Below are 15107 nucleotides of genomic sequence, written 5' to 3'. Positions count from 1 at the left end.
TTTGACAAGGTACCCCACAAAAGGTTAATAATCAAACTACAGGAGGCAGGGATTCAGGATAAGGTATGGATGCAGAATTGGCTCATAAACGAGTTGTGGTGAGACGATCATTTTCATACCTACAGGATGTTAAAAGTGGGGTTCCGGTTCCACAGGGATTGGTTTTGGGGCCACTGCAGTTTTTAATTGACATTAATAATTGGAATAAGCACCAAACAAAGTAACTAGTAAAGTTTGTACATGACACAAAATTAGGGGGACAGGCTGATAACATTCAGGCAGCAGAATCAATACAGTTAGATCTAAACAAAATCCAGATGTGGGCAGATAAATAGCAGATGAAATGTAATGTATGTAAACTATTACATACAGGAAGTAGAGATATTAGATACAAATATATAATAGGGATCTTGAGTTAGAAAGTGCACTATAGGATTTGAGCTTCCTGGTCGACTCATCACCATCAACTTCTAGGCAATGCACAGAAGCAATTAGGAAGGCTAACAGAATATTGAGCTATATACTGCACTCAGTGGAGTTCAAGTCTAGAGATGTTCTCCTTGAGCTGTATAATGCCCTTGTGAGGCTACACCTTGAGTACTGAGTACAATTTTGGTCTCTATATTTTGTGAGGGATGTGAAGGTGTTGGTTCAGAGAAGGGCGACAAGACTTAATTCCAGGTCTACAGGGTATGAGCTATGAAGAAAGATTGAAAGAATTAAATCATTTTAGCCTAAGTAGACATAGAATGAGAGAAGATGTGATAGAATTGTTCAAAATTATTAAGGGTACAAGTAAGGTGGATGCTAACTGCTACTTCAGAATTAATCCATCAACAAGGACAGAGGTGGTGACTGGTTAAAGGGAGATTTCAGACTAAGATCAGGAAGCATTTCTTTACACAGTGAGTTGGGGAGTTAGAACAAACTACCTGGTTGTATAGATGAGAGTAGCACCTTACAGCCTTTCAAATCTAAACTCGACAGGTATTTCAAGACACCATGTGAATAGGAATTTGAGAAGCTTTGTTGGGCCGAATGGCCTGTTCTTGTCAAAAACTTTATAATATTCTAGTGACAATAAATTCGACTTAGCTTGATTGGCTATGGTAAATAGCAAAACCACCAAAGAGCAGGTAAAAGAAAATAAATTGATGGACACAAGGAAATAGGCAAGTGATTGGGATTGATAGAATTGCCAGCTGAGAACTCATTTGGAATATAATAATCAATGTACAATTTTTAATCGAATGCAGATATCTGAAAGGGGAGGCATGTGATTTACCATACAAATGTATCACAATGTTCTTACTTATAAAATATAATAAATCATGCTGTGATCTTGTTTCATTTTCCACATACTCCCCTGCCAAGACTCATACAAAGCAGCTATTTAGAAAGTCTGCCACATCCTCAGTTCAATAGCTTTAGTTTTTTTTTGGAAACTTTAATGTGGTAAAAACATCAAGGAATTCGAACAACAAAAACAGAAGGTGAGATTAGGGCAGCTGATTAGAAGTCTAGTCAATAAAGTGCATTGTAAAAGCACAACAGGGGATGAGAGAGAGGGAGAGCACTTTACGGAAGAATTCAAAAGTTGGGGACTTAGAAGCTGAAGAAGAAGATGTCAACTGTAAAGTGAAAAATCAGGCATTTTAATGGTATTGGAGGAGCATGTGTATTTCTCTATTTCCTTATCACATAGCCAGAAGGTATTTCAGCCCACCAAGTCCTTGCAGGCTCACAGAACAACTCACTGTCTACTAATTTTCCTTGTAGCTTTTCTCACCAATCAACTGTCCAGCTCTTGGCTCCATCCCTCCCCCTCCTGTCTTCTCCTATCATTTTGGATCCCCCCCCACCCCCCAGTTTCAAATCTCTTACTAGCTCTTCTTTCAGTTAGTGCTGACGAAGGGTCTCGGCCCGAAATGTCGACTGTACCTCTTCCTAGAGATGCTGCCTGGCCTGCTGCGTTCACCAGCAACTTTGATGTGTGTTGCTTGAAATTCCAGCATCTGCAGATTTCCTCGTGTTCACTGTCTAATAATTTTCCTTGTAGCTTTTCTCACCACATTCCCTCTAATTCCCCTCATGCCCCCCCACCCACTCGCTTACACAAAATGAGCAAATTACAGTGGCTAATTCAGATGCTGGAACTCTGATATAGAAACTGAAAGTACTGTCTGATTTGTCAAATACTTCCAGCATTTTCTGTTTCATTTCAGATGTCCAGCAGATTCAACATTCTGTTTCTGGATTACTTAATATATTGGGTTGTGACTTCTTCTCCTCAAATCAAACATCAAATCCAGTCACAGATTCTTAACTTTTAGTTAGATTAGGTTAATGATCAATTCAAATTCATTACCAGAGTAACACACAGAAAATGCTGGAGGAACCCAGCAAGTCAGGCAGCATCTACTGAGTTCTTCCAGCATTTTGTATGTGTTGCTGCAGATTTGTTACTATTATTTCTATGAAGGCATTTTTCTTGGCAGTTCAAAAGTGTTTCCAGAAACCATCGCCCAATATACTCTTGACCAGAGACCAAAGGATATCTGGCTTCTGAACACTCAAAGCAGGGCATCAAAGTTTGAAATAGTATCCAATGATTCAGCAAGTGCTTGCAAAGCTATGATGGGGGCTTCAGCCTTTGTAACATTCAACCAAAAGCATGAAGGCTGAAGCCACCACAACTCTGAGTACATGCAGGTGATCACATTGGTGCTAACCTGCACCATTGTACCAGCTCATCTCTTTGCAATCTGTCACGTACTGAGCATCACTGATCTGTGAAAATAAATCTATAGCATAGCTGAAAACCTTAGGTTTCCAAACCCAACATAGTGATTGAAGCTGGAGTCCATGTGATGGCTTTTGTGAAAATTACAATTTTTTTCCCCCTCGCACTATTAGATAAACAGTTGGGAACAGAGTTTAAATTAGACCTTGATATGCATTGATGTTGAAACTGGATAATCAGGAACTTCCATTCTCTAGCACCAAGCTTTACATATATGATTAATAAGGGGAAAATGAACTGGAACACTGACAGATCTTCACGGCTCAAAAGCCTATCATAATTTACTCTTGAGTAAATGTGACAATTTGGCTTATCACCAGTTGAACTACACCCTACCAAAGGCGAGCTGGTATCAGAGAACGGAAGAAACAGAAAGGCACGGCCTGAAAGCCATTAGCTTGCAATCTCTCACCTGACAATCCCGTTTAGACAGGAGGCACAGTAGCGGTGACCACATTGTGCCTGGAAGGGTTTCCTCAGGATCCCATGACACTCGAAGCACAGGTACTTCCCCTCAACCTTAGATGCCAAAATTTCCTTAGGAAAACCAGCACGATTCCCCTGCGCTTGGGATTCTAACGAATTTGGTGGGCTCCTCTCACTCCTTGCTGCCATCTGTTGTAATCTCCACAGGTGACAGTTTACCTTGAAAAACAAAATAAGCCGTTGCAATTTGATTATAATTGAGAAAGGATTGCTGCATTGAAATTCAGTTTCATTTGCCTTTCTCAAATGCCATTAACTGGGTCATGTGAACACCACAGAGTACTTAATTACTGCACAGGTCAGTTTTAATTTGTACATTTCAAAATGCCCGTTCATGATCTAAGAAATACTGACCCATGACAAATCTACAATTTACATATAGATTATACCCTTCTAATCCCAACATTTTAAGATAATGAAGTTCAAAAAACAACAGCTGCAGAAAGAATTAACAGCCTTGTTGGAAAGTAAACAAAGAGGACATCATACAAGGACAGAACTGGTATTACAGGCTAATTCTCCAGACACCTAAGGTACTGTGACTGGGAGAAATTCAGAGTTCAGCAGAGGAGGACAAAGGGCTTAATTAGGAAGGGGAAAAAAGATTATGAGAGAAAACTGGCAGAGAACATAAAAACGGACTGTAAAAGCTTTTATAGATATGTAAAAAGGAAAAGACTGATAAAGACAAATGTAGGTCCCCTGCAAACAGAAACAGGTGAATTGATTATGGGGAGCAAGGACATGGCAGACCAATTGAATAATTACTTTGGTTCTGTCTTCACTAAGGAGGACATAAATAATCTTCCAGAAATAGTAAGGGACAGAGGGTCCAGTGAGATGGAGGAACTGAGCGAAATACATGTTAGTAGGGAAGTGGTGTTAGGTAAATTGAAGGGATTGAAGGCAGATAAATCCCCAGGGCCAGATGGTCTGCATCCCAGAGTGCTTAAGGAAGTGGCCCAAGAAATAGTGGATGCATTAGTGATAATTTTTCAAAACTCGTTAGATTCTGGACTAGTTCCTGAGGATTGGAGGGTGGCTAATGTAACCCCACTTTTTAAAAAAGGAGGGAGAGAGAAACCGGGGAATTATAGGCCGGTTAGCCTAACGTCGGTGGTGGGGAAACTGCTGGAGTCAGTTATCAAGGATGTGATAACAGCACATTTGGAAAGCGGTGAAATGATCGGACAAAGTCAGCATGGATTTGTGAAAGGAAAATCATGTCTGACGAATCTCATAGAATTTTTTGAGGATGTAACTAGTAGAGTGGATAGGGGAGAACCAGTGGATGTGGTATATTTGGATTTTCAAAAGGCTTTTGACAAGGTCCCACACAGGAGATTAGTGTGCAAACTTAAAGCACATGGTATTGGGGGTAAGGTATTGGTGTGGGTGGAGAATTGGTTAGCAGACAGGAAGCAAAGAGTGGGAATAAACGGGACCTTTTCAGAATGGCAGGCGGTGACTAGTGGGGTACCGCAAGGCTCAGTGCTGGGACCCCAGTTGTTTACAATATATATTAATGACTTGGATGAGGGAATTAAATGCAGCATCTCCAAGTTTGCGGATGACACGAAGCTGGGTGGCAGTGTTAGCAGTGAGGAGGATGCTAAGAGGATGCAGGGTGACTTGGATAGGTTGGGTGAGTGGGCAAACTCATGGCAGATGCAATTTAATGTGGATAAATGTGAAGTTATCCACTTTGGTGGCAAAAATAGGAAAACAGATTATTATCTGAATGGTGGCCGATTAGGAAAAGGGGAGGTGCAACGAGACCTGGGTGTCATTATACACCAGTCATTGAAAGTGGGCATGCAGGTACAGCAGGCGGTGAAAAAGGCGAACGGTATGCTGGCATTTATAGCGAGAGGATTCGAGTACAGGAGCAGGGAGGTACTACTGCAGTTGTACAAGGCCTTGGTGAGACCACACCTGGAGTATTGTGTGCAGTTTTGGTCCCCTAATCTGAGGAAAGACATCCTTGCCATAGAGGGAGTACAAAGAAGGTTCACCAGATTGATTCCTGGGATGGCAGGTCTTTCATATGAAGAAAGACTGGATGAACTGGGCTTGTACTCGTTGGAATTTAGAAGATTGAGGGGGGATCTGATTGAAACGTATAAGATCCTAAAGGGATTGGACAGGCTAGATGCGGGAAGATTGTTCCCGATGTTGGGGAGGTCTAGAACGAGGGGTCACAGTTTGAGGATAGAGGGGAAGCCTTTTAGGACCGAGGTTAGGAAAAACTTCTTCACACAGAGAGTGGTGAATCTGTGGAATTCTCTGCCACAGCAAACTGTTGAGGCCAGTTCATTAGCTATGTTTAAAAGGAAGTTAGATATGGCCCTTGTGGCTACAGGGGTCACGGGGTATGGAGGGAAGGCTGGGTTCTGAGTTGGATGATCAGCCATGATCATAATAAATGGCGGTGCAGGCTCGAAGGGCCGAATGGCCTACTCCTGCACCTATTTTCTATGTTTCTATGTTTCTAGGTACCTAGGTATTGACCATAAATCACCTTCAAAAATAAATTAAAGTTCAAAGTAATTTTTATTACCAGAGTGCATACACATCACCACGTTCAACTCAGATTCCTTTTTCCTGCGGGCATACTTAGCAAATCTATAGAACAGTAACTGTAAACAGGATCCAATTGCACAAGTGGATATTGAGCCCAACTTTTGGATTTACTCATTACTTTTGAGCGGATGATTAATTCCGAATGGAAATTACAGTAAACCCAAGTTTATTGTCATGGGCATACGTCATGAAAATTATCTTTGTGCAGCAACAGCACAGTACAAACATGGCAAACATAAATTACATTTAACTTGCATAACACAATAAATAAAAATAACCCAAATAACCACATTAGTGTAAATTGAGGAAATAGAATTAGGGGTCTTCAGGTTCATTCAAGAACCTAAACGGCAATGGGGAAGAAGCTGTAGTTGAACCTTGAGATGAGGGACTTCAGGCTCCTGTACCTCCTGCCTGATGGCATGGCCCAGATTGTGAGGGTCCTTGATGACAGATGCTGCCTTCCTGAGACATTGTCTCATCTGTCTGGTACTTTTATGCACCTGAATTTCTTTCAACAAACAAAAAATTGTGTTCAACCTAATGAAATGCCATGAGTTTCCAGAACGTGATGAATAAATTACACTGTCTGCTTGACAGAATCAAGCGATTGTAGTTTAAGAGATAACTTCGACCAAGCTAGGCCATGTATAAAAGTCTACACATGACCTTGACAAGACTGTTCAATTTTTCATGAAAATAAGCTCAAACAATAAATTTTATTTCAATGTGTTATGCTAACTAATGTGTCAATATCTCTGAGGACCTACCCTGGTCCCAATGTATCAACGCAGCTATAAAGAAGGCAAGACAATGACTATATTTCATTAGGAGTTTGAGGAGATTTGGCTTGCCAACTAAACCACTTGAAAACTTCTAGAGATGTACCATGGACAGCATCCTGACAGGCTGCACCATGGATACTAGCCTCTGTAGTACCCAAGACATCTTATATGGGGCTGAGGGGAATCCAGGATCAGCCATGATGGAATGATGGAGCAGACTCGATGGGCTGAGAGGCCTAATTCTGTTCCTATGTCTTATGCTCTTATCTTCAAGGAGTGGTGCCTCAGAAAGGTGGTGTCCATTATTAAGGAACCCCATCACCCAGGACATGCCCTCTTTTCACTGTTACCGTCTGCAAGGAGGTACAGAAGCCTGAAGGTACACACCCAGCGCTTCAGGAACAGCTTCTTCCCGTCTGCCATCCGATTTCTAAATGGACATTAAACCCATGAACACTACCTCACTTCTTTTTAAATTATTTCTACTTTTCCACTATTTAATATACATATATACTAACTGTAATTCAATTATTTTTTCTTTATATTTGTCATGTATTACATTGTACATGTCCCGTTAAGTTACCTAATTTCACTATATATGCCGGTGATATTAAACCCGATTCTGGGGGAAAAAAAAGTGAAAAATCGTTTATAATTGATTTCCATTTACACACAAGGGCAATGCAGGTGTCGGATGATTAGCTGCCACCGATCCCAGAGTCATACCCGGAGCCAGAGGGAGAATTAGGCGGCGATTTATCAGGATCGGCTCCCATGATGTTCCGCCTGTGCCCAAATTTCTCTGTTCCGAAGGTGAAAGGAAGGATGAGGAGGGTGGGGAAAAAACTGGGCACCACAGTGGCGTAGTGGTTAGCACAACATCGGAGTTCAGAGTTCAATTCCAAAGTCCGAAGATGTACCAGGTTGGTTAACCGGTCATCCTAAATTGTCCCGTGATTAGATAGAGATTAATTGGGCTTGTGGGGTTGCTAGGGCTGCAAAGCTCGAAGGACTGGAAGGGCTTACTCCATGCTGCACTGTGAAATAAATCAATAAATCATCCAAAAGAGTTGGCACTTAACGTGATGGTGAATATGGTCACGATAATTCATCTGATTAGTTTTGCATTAGAAAACAGATGTAACTGTGGTCAACCCAAGAAATGGATAGGGGTATCTTGCAGGTGAGGTTTACACCTAACCAAAAGGTCCAACTTTTAAAAAACCTATTCACTGCCAACTGCTGATGGGACATCAACCGTCTAGAAACTTCAACACTTCAATTCCAACCTCATTCCTTCCAAATACTCTGCTCTCTACTCCCTCTGCATCAATCCTAACCTCACCATCAAACCCACAGATAAGGAAGGTGCTGTAGTAGTCGGGCGAACTCACTTCTACCTTGCTGAGGCTCAGCACCAATCCTCAGACACCTCCTCTTACTTACCCTTTTGAACAGAACCCCACTAAGGAACACCAGGCCATTGTCTCCCACACCATCACCAACCTTATTGACTCTGGGAATCTTCCATCCACCAACTTATAGTTCCTGCACCTCCTACCCAAGAACCACAAACCTCCAGGTAGACCCACTGTTTCAGCTTGTTCCTGCTCCACCGAACTCGTAGCTGCATACCTCAACTTTTTTTTTATCTTTTATCCACCCTAGTTCAGTTCCTTCCTACCTACATCTGTGACACTTCACACACCCCGGATCTTTTCAATGAATTCAGGTTCCCTGGCCCCCATCATATTTTTACTATGGATGTCCAGTTCCTATACACCTCCATCCCCCACCACAAAGGCCTCAAAGCTCTCCATTTCTTTCTGGACATTAATCAAACCAGTTCCCCTCCACCACTACTCTCCTCCTCCTTGCAGAATTTGTCCTCACTCTAAATAATTTCTCCACTGGTTCCTCCCAAAAGGTGCAACCATGGGCACTCACATGGGTCCCAGCTATGCCTGCCTGTTTATCGGCTATGTGGAACTGTCTATGTTCCAAGCCTACACTGGTGACCGCCCCGCACTTTTCCTCCACTACATTGATGTCTGCATTGGTGTTGCTTCCTGCACCTGCGTTGAACTCATCGATTTCATACACTTTGCCTCCAACTTTGACCTCACCCTCAAATTTTCCTGGTCCATTTCTGACACCTCCCTCCCCTTTCTCGATCTCTCGGTCTCTATCTCTGGAGACAGCTTAATGACGACTACAAACCCACAAACTCTCACAGCTATCCGGACTATACCTCTTCCCACCCTGTTACTTATGAAGATGCTATCCCCTTCTCTCAAGTCCTCCGTCTGCTCAATCTGCTCTCAGGATGAGACTTTTCATTTCGGAACCAAAGGGATGTCCTCCTTCTTCAAAGAAAGGGCTTCCCTTCCTCCACCATCAATGCTGCCCTCAACCGCATCTCTTCCATTTCACACACGTCTGCTTTCATCCTATCCTCCCGCCACCCTACCAGGGATAGGGTTCCCCTTGTCCTCACCTACCACTCCACTAGTCTCTGCATCCAGCACACAATTCCCCGCAACTTCTGCCATCTCCAGTGGGATCCCACCACCAAGCACATCTTCCCTCCCACCCACTTTCTGCTTTCCACAGGGATCGCTCCCTACGTGACTCCCTTGTCCATTCATCCCTCCCCACTGATCTCGTTCCTGGCACTTGTACTTGCAAGTGGAACAAGTGCTACACCAAGCACCTACGCTCTGTCCGCCAGTAAAAGCAGGATCTCCCAGTGGCCATCCATTTTAATTCCACTCCCCATTCCCATTCTGATATGCCTATCCATGGCCTCCTCCACTGTTGTGATGAGGATATACTTAGGATGGAGGAACAACACCTTATATTCCATCTGGGTAGCCTCCAACCTGATGGCATGAACATCGATTTCTCGAACTTCCGGTAATGGCCCCAACCCCCAGCCACTTCACCATTTCCCATTCCCTTTTCCCTCTCACCTTATCTCCTTGCCCATCCATCATCTCCCTCTGGTGCTCCTTCCTTTTTTTCTTTTTTCCCCATAGGCTTCTGTTCTCTTCTATCAGACTCTTCCTTCTCCAGCCCTGTATTTCTTTCACTAATCAACTTCCAAGCCTTTAACTTCATCCCCTCCCAGCTTCAGGTTTCTCTTATCACCCTGTGCTTCTCTCTCCCCCCTCCTCCCCACCTTTTAAATCTACCCCTCAGCCCTTTTTCTCCTGTCCTGCCAAAGGGTCTTGGCCTGAAACGTTCACTGTACTCTTTTCCATGGGTGCTGCCTGGCCTGCTGAACTCCTCCAGCATTTTGTGTGTGTTGCTTGGATTTCCAGCCTCTGCAGATTTTCTCTTGTTTATGTTTTAAATACCTATATTTGTTCTTGATTTTACTATTGTTTAATCTTATTGATTAAAATATCCTTGTTAGGGGCTTTGTTAAGACTATCAAATAATATTTGCCATTTAGCCTTAAACTTGCAGTGTAAAACACTTATTTAAGTGTAAGTAGAGGACTTACAGTTTGACAATTTATTTAAAAGTTTACGCATAGAGTACCAGCATACAATGTGCAGTAATTTCTTTTCTGGCAATTCTCATGCAACTGGAGTATTCATGCCATCAGCACCCCCAACCACATGGATACCATATGACTGAACGTATACCTTGCCCCAAGACAGTAATCTGTAAATTAAGCTTTACTCTGAGGGACAGGAGGAGGCCAGCTATGGTAAGGAACAGGACCGCACACAGTCATTAGTAAAAGACGTATAATAAATACATATTCCATTAAGCCTCAACAGCTAAAGTGGTCCAGTCAAGAGAAACAAAAAGACAAAAAAAGTATAGAATTAATTCTTAGAAAAAAATCAACAAAGTTGCAGGAAAAAGGCAGCAACGCTGCATTTTAGAGTGTATTGGAATTCAAAGAATGACAAGAAATGGAAAAATTAAATATGAAAGGTAAATTATAAAAATGTACCAAGAACTTCTCAAGGCAAAAGAAAACTAAAACTAGCGAGGTCCAATTTGAGTCCCTTACAAAGACAAGAAACAGGACATTGGAAAAGAGGAAATAAATGACGTATTAGATAAATATTTCACAGAACAAGACAAAAAAGTATTCCTCGGATATACCTAAGAAAAGTCTAAGGAAGTAAAAGTACAATTAGGAAAGTTAATTAGCTAAAAACAATTTGTTGAAGGAATTCAGTGGAACAAGCGGCATCTGAGGGAAGAAATAAGTTAAGTGGAAACTTGGCATCCGTACTGAGAGTGGAGAGAGGAGCTGAACAGTGGTAAGTGGAAGCAGCCCTTCTTCGCTCTCCACTCTCAGTCCTGATGCACAGCTTTCACTTAAAACATCGACAACCTTGCATCTTAAAGATGGTCCTTAATCCACTGAATTCTTCCACCAAAATGCTGCTCCAGATTTCCGCACCTACAGTTTTGTGTCTCCATGTTAATGAGCTTCTAAACTGACAAATCAAAGACCCTCAACACTAGCACATGCCCTCCTTAACCAATTTTTCCAGACAAATACTTATATCACTAAGACTTCATTACTCAACTCCAAAATGAAATCATCTGTTTGTTCAACAACAGCAATCTTCTCTTTAGCTCCTTCTACCCCAATTACAAACTCCAACTCTTAGCTTTCTTCATATCAAAGACGAAACCCCTCCTCATCCTGTTTCCAAAATATTTCAATCATGCACCTCCAACTTTCTGCAGCTTTCTCTTTTCCCCTCCCAGTTTAAAAACCCATTACATCCATGGGACCTACCTTCTGCTTTCCATCTCCTTCCTGCTCACCTCTTTCATACACACAAAACTTCTGTCAACCTCATTCCAAGATACTACTCACAATCCAACCAACTTCCTGGATTATGGTCCCCATTTTGTTCATCAGAACCCCAAAACAATGCCATACCACCTTTCCAAGACCTGTCATATTTTTAACCACAACACGATCAACCACAACCACACCATCTTCAAGTTATCTTTCAAAGTTTCAGTGACTTAAGTTTTCTCTTCTCCACCAACCTGTCCCACTCGCTCAGTGCTGCATCCTTTCTTCCACTATCAATTCATTATAATTCTGCTCTCCCACAACTTTGTCACATTTGCCACATCCACCCATGGCCCACTCTCTGCCTCTCCCATTGTCTCACCTGCTCTAATTTCCACAACCTGGTGCCCCAACTCTCTCTGGCTCTGCTCTCTGAAGGAGCTATCCATGGTCCTCCCACCATGACCAATCACTCCTATATCCACCACCAGTGCCCACTTCATCTCCAACCACTATTTGCTGACTCTCTCCTTGGATTGGGTATTTGGAAGTTGTGGAATGGCCATATCCCAGTCACATCAACCATGCCTTTCAAAACCTGCATCACATCACCAACCACCACCTCCCTATGCTCCTACCAGCCCAATTTTTCTACAGCAAAATCTATTGATCGTCTACCCACCAATAGCCACCTGAGATTGAAGGCCCTATCCACCCTGTGCTGGGCATTGCAGCAGCCAAGGGAGGAGAGCAGATCCATTCCACCCTCTGGCAAGAGTAACATGTGTTCAACTGGAAGAAAATTTAAGAGCAACTGCTCCAATATTATAAATCCAGGTTCAAACTGTTTTTTTTTCCCTCCCTCAGGCCCTTGATTTGCATCATTTCCCAAAGTGCCAACTCTCCAAAGTTATGCTCCAACTAGATTCACATGTGTAACTGACAATCCAATCCTCCACAAAGCCCAGCTGGATTATCATACTGTCCAACTGGTTCCTATCCAAACATAGGCCAGAAAAAAACTAAAAAACTGCTATACTTCCCTACATCTGCTCATTCTCTTCTACTATGCCTTGTCCATTAATTAACTAGACCTAAATGCAGCAAGGCTTGGTCAAAATTCAGGCTAATTAAACAATACTTGTGCCATTCAAATGCCTGAAACTGTCCAACTACAAGAAGGGACTCCTTCCACTAACGTTCAATGGCTCAGCCATGACAGTCTTCCAATTTCAATATCCAGGAGGGCACATTCAACCAGGAACTCAACCAGACCAACAAACTCAATAGTGCAGCTGTAAGAGCAGGTTAAAGACACAATACCCTGCAGTGAGTGGCTCACCTTCTGACTCTCCAAAGTCTTTCCAGTATCTCCTCACCATAAAGACAGTTATTCCATCAAACTTGTTAGTTCGGTGTAATAAGAGAGCTTGACAGCTTCCAGGGCAAAGCGGCTGTTTAATTTCATGCCATCCTTGATATTTAAAGTTTATTTCCTTTACTGTCAGCACACTGCAGCTACATCCACAACGGTTATTCCAACCGCTCTGAAACCCACAACCTCCATGACGGCAGTAATAGTTCAGGTGCAGGTTTCCTTTCCTCCCTCATACCGTGCTATCTAAATACCCACTGTCAGGGGGTTTCATTTCTACCAGAAAAATACAGCGGGTGAAGCCTTTTAAGGCTGCAGTTTAACACTTTATGATAGATACTAAATGCTTGCCTTCCCAGCACTACGTCTAAATTATTTAGACGAATAAACATAATTAAATATCAGGAGCAGGCGAGGTATGCTGCCGCACACGGAGACCGTATCAGCACGTCTGCCTTGTGACCCCTTAGTCCTTTCCCCCATACCGTCACCAGGCCAGTTGTAACTCCAAAGCTGAACAAAAGACTGAAGGCAACAACTGCGGCCTCCCGGGCCGCATTACTCCACTACCATCGCTACACAATTACCGTCGTTTGCAAACAATATACGCCAGCCCGACACCGATTCTGGAGCCAGACCACCGCGCTGGCCCAGGCCCGGACACTCCGCCCTATTTCTGCACCAGCTTCCGACCCCAGGCCACAGCAGATTCCAGCCCTGTTGTCGGTTCAGGAGGAACTGCTGCATCGTTGAGTCCGAGAAGAGCTTCATAGAGCGCTGGTCGGTGCTAGCTGCCGTCCGCAGGACGTAGCTTAGCCCTGGGCTCCCTCAGCGGCTGAGCCGAAGAGTACCGTCCGCACTGAAGCAAGCTAGGCCCAAAATCCAGCAGCAATTCGCTATCCACAGCCCGCTCCCCGAAGCCCGAGCCCCACTCACCATCCGCTCCCCGACGCAGTCTACAGCAGTTGGGCGGGGCCTGTACGGCAGGCCAGCTCAGAGGTAGAAGCAGCTTTCATAACTGCGGAATCAAACAACCCGAGCCCTCACTCCCGGCCTCAGACACCTTAAACCCACAGACCCAGAAGCCGAATACCCGGCCTGCAGCACCCCAGACTCCTACACCCCAGTAATCGTGCCCACGGACCCCAACTCTTCAACCATCCTTGAATCCCCACACCGAGATTCCAACCTCCCCGCACCAACCAGCTTGCACTTGTTGTACCCAAAACAACCGCACACGTCTACGCCAACAACCTTCACACCTCCACCATCCCAGATATCAACACTGAACTCTAGCCTCACACCTGAACTCCAATTTCCCAAATCTAAAACATAGCCTGAACGCCAAACATCCTATGCTGAAACTGAACCTGAAACATCTCCCCCTGCCCCACACCACACCGGAAGGTCACAATGTCAGGTCTGTTGTAAGGTCTGAAGTTGCGATGTTAACTGATGATGAAGCAACTTTCAGCAACATTCTAAAATAACACTTGCACCAAACAAGTGCCAGGCAATGACAATATTCAACGAGAAAATATAACTATCACCCCCCTCACATTCCATGGCACTATCAACACTGAATCTCCCACCATCAACGTTCTGGGTGTTACCGCTATCTAGAAACTGGTAGAATGTGGCTACGAGAACAGGTCAGAAGCTAGGAATACGGTGGCAAGTGATTCACTTCCCAACTCCCCAGTCCATCCGTCATCTACGAGACACAAATGAAGGATGTGAAGGAATACTCTCCACTTGCCCGAAAGAAGCTGCGGAGGGTCATAAATTTAGTTGGCTTCATCTTGGGTACAAAGTACCCAGGACATCTTCAGGGAGCGGCATCTCAGAGAGGCAGTATCCATTCTTAAGGACACCCAGCACCCAGGCATGCCCTTTTCTCACTGTTACCATTAGGTAGGAGGTACAGAAGCCCGAAGGCACACACTCAGTGATTCAGGGACAGCTTCTTCCCCTCTGCTATCCAATTCATAAATGGACATTGAACCCATGAACACTACCTCACTTTTCTAATATACACTATTTCTATTTTTGCATGATTTTAATCTATTCAATATACATATACTGTAATTGATTTATTGTTTATTTTTACTTTGTTTCTTTTATATTATGCATTGCATTGAACTGCTGCTGCGTTAACAAATTTCACGACACATGCCGGTGATAATAAACCTGATTCTGATTGCCTGGATGAATGCAGCTTGAACAATGCTCACGAAAGCTCATCACCATACAGGACATGGTAGTCCACTTGACAGGCACCCCCACTGCAACTAT

At 43.5% G+C, this 15107-nt stretch overlaps 1 protein-coding gene across 5 annotated transcripts in view; it reads right to left on the bottom strand.

The window, feature by feature from the left end:
* LOC134359979 (TNF receptor-associated factor 2-like) overlaps window positions 1-14019 on the bottom strand; it is an 81507-nt gene extending 67488 nt beyond the window's left edge. The window contains exons 1-2 of one of the 5 annotated variants that reach the window (XM_063073903.1): window positions 13749-14019; window positions 3216-3448 (exon numbers count right to left, since the gene is read on the bottom strand). In XM_063073903.1, coding sequence (XP_062929973.1) covers window positions 3216-3448; window positions 13749-13751 — 236 coding nt within the window. In that variant the 5' untranslated portion in view covers window positions 13752-14019. The other 4 variants (XM_063073904.1, XM_063073905.1, XM_063073906.1 and 1 more) reach the window with 4 other exon arrangements.
* Between the last annotated feature and the right edge of the window lie 1088 nt (window positions 14020-15107).

Source organism: Mobula hypostoma, chromosome 21 (assembly GCF_963921235.1).
Source record: "Mobula hypostoma chromosome 21, sMobHyp1.1, whole genome shotgun sequence".
NCBI lineage: Eukaryota > Metazoa > Chordata > Chondrichthyes > Myliobatiformes > Myliobatidae > Mobula > Mobula hypostoma.
Note: the sequence above shows the minus strand (reverse complement) of the source record. Positions and strands in the feature narration are given on the sequence as shown.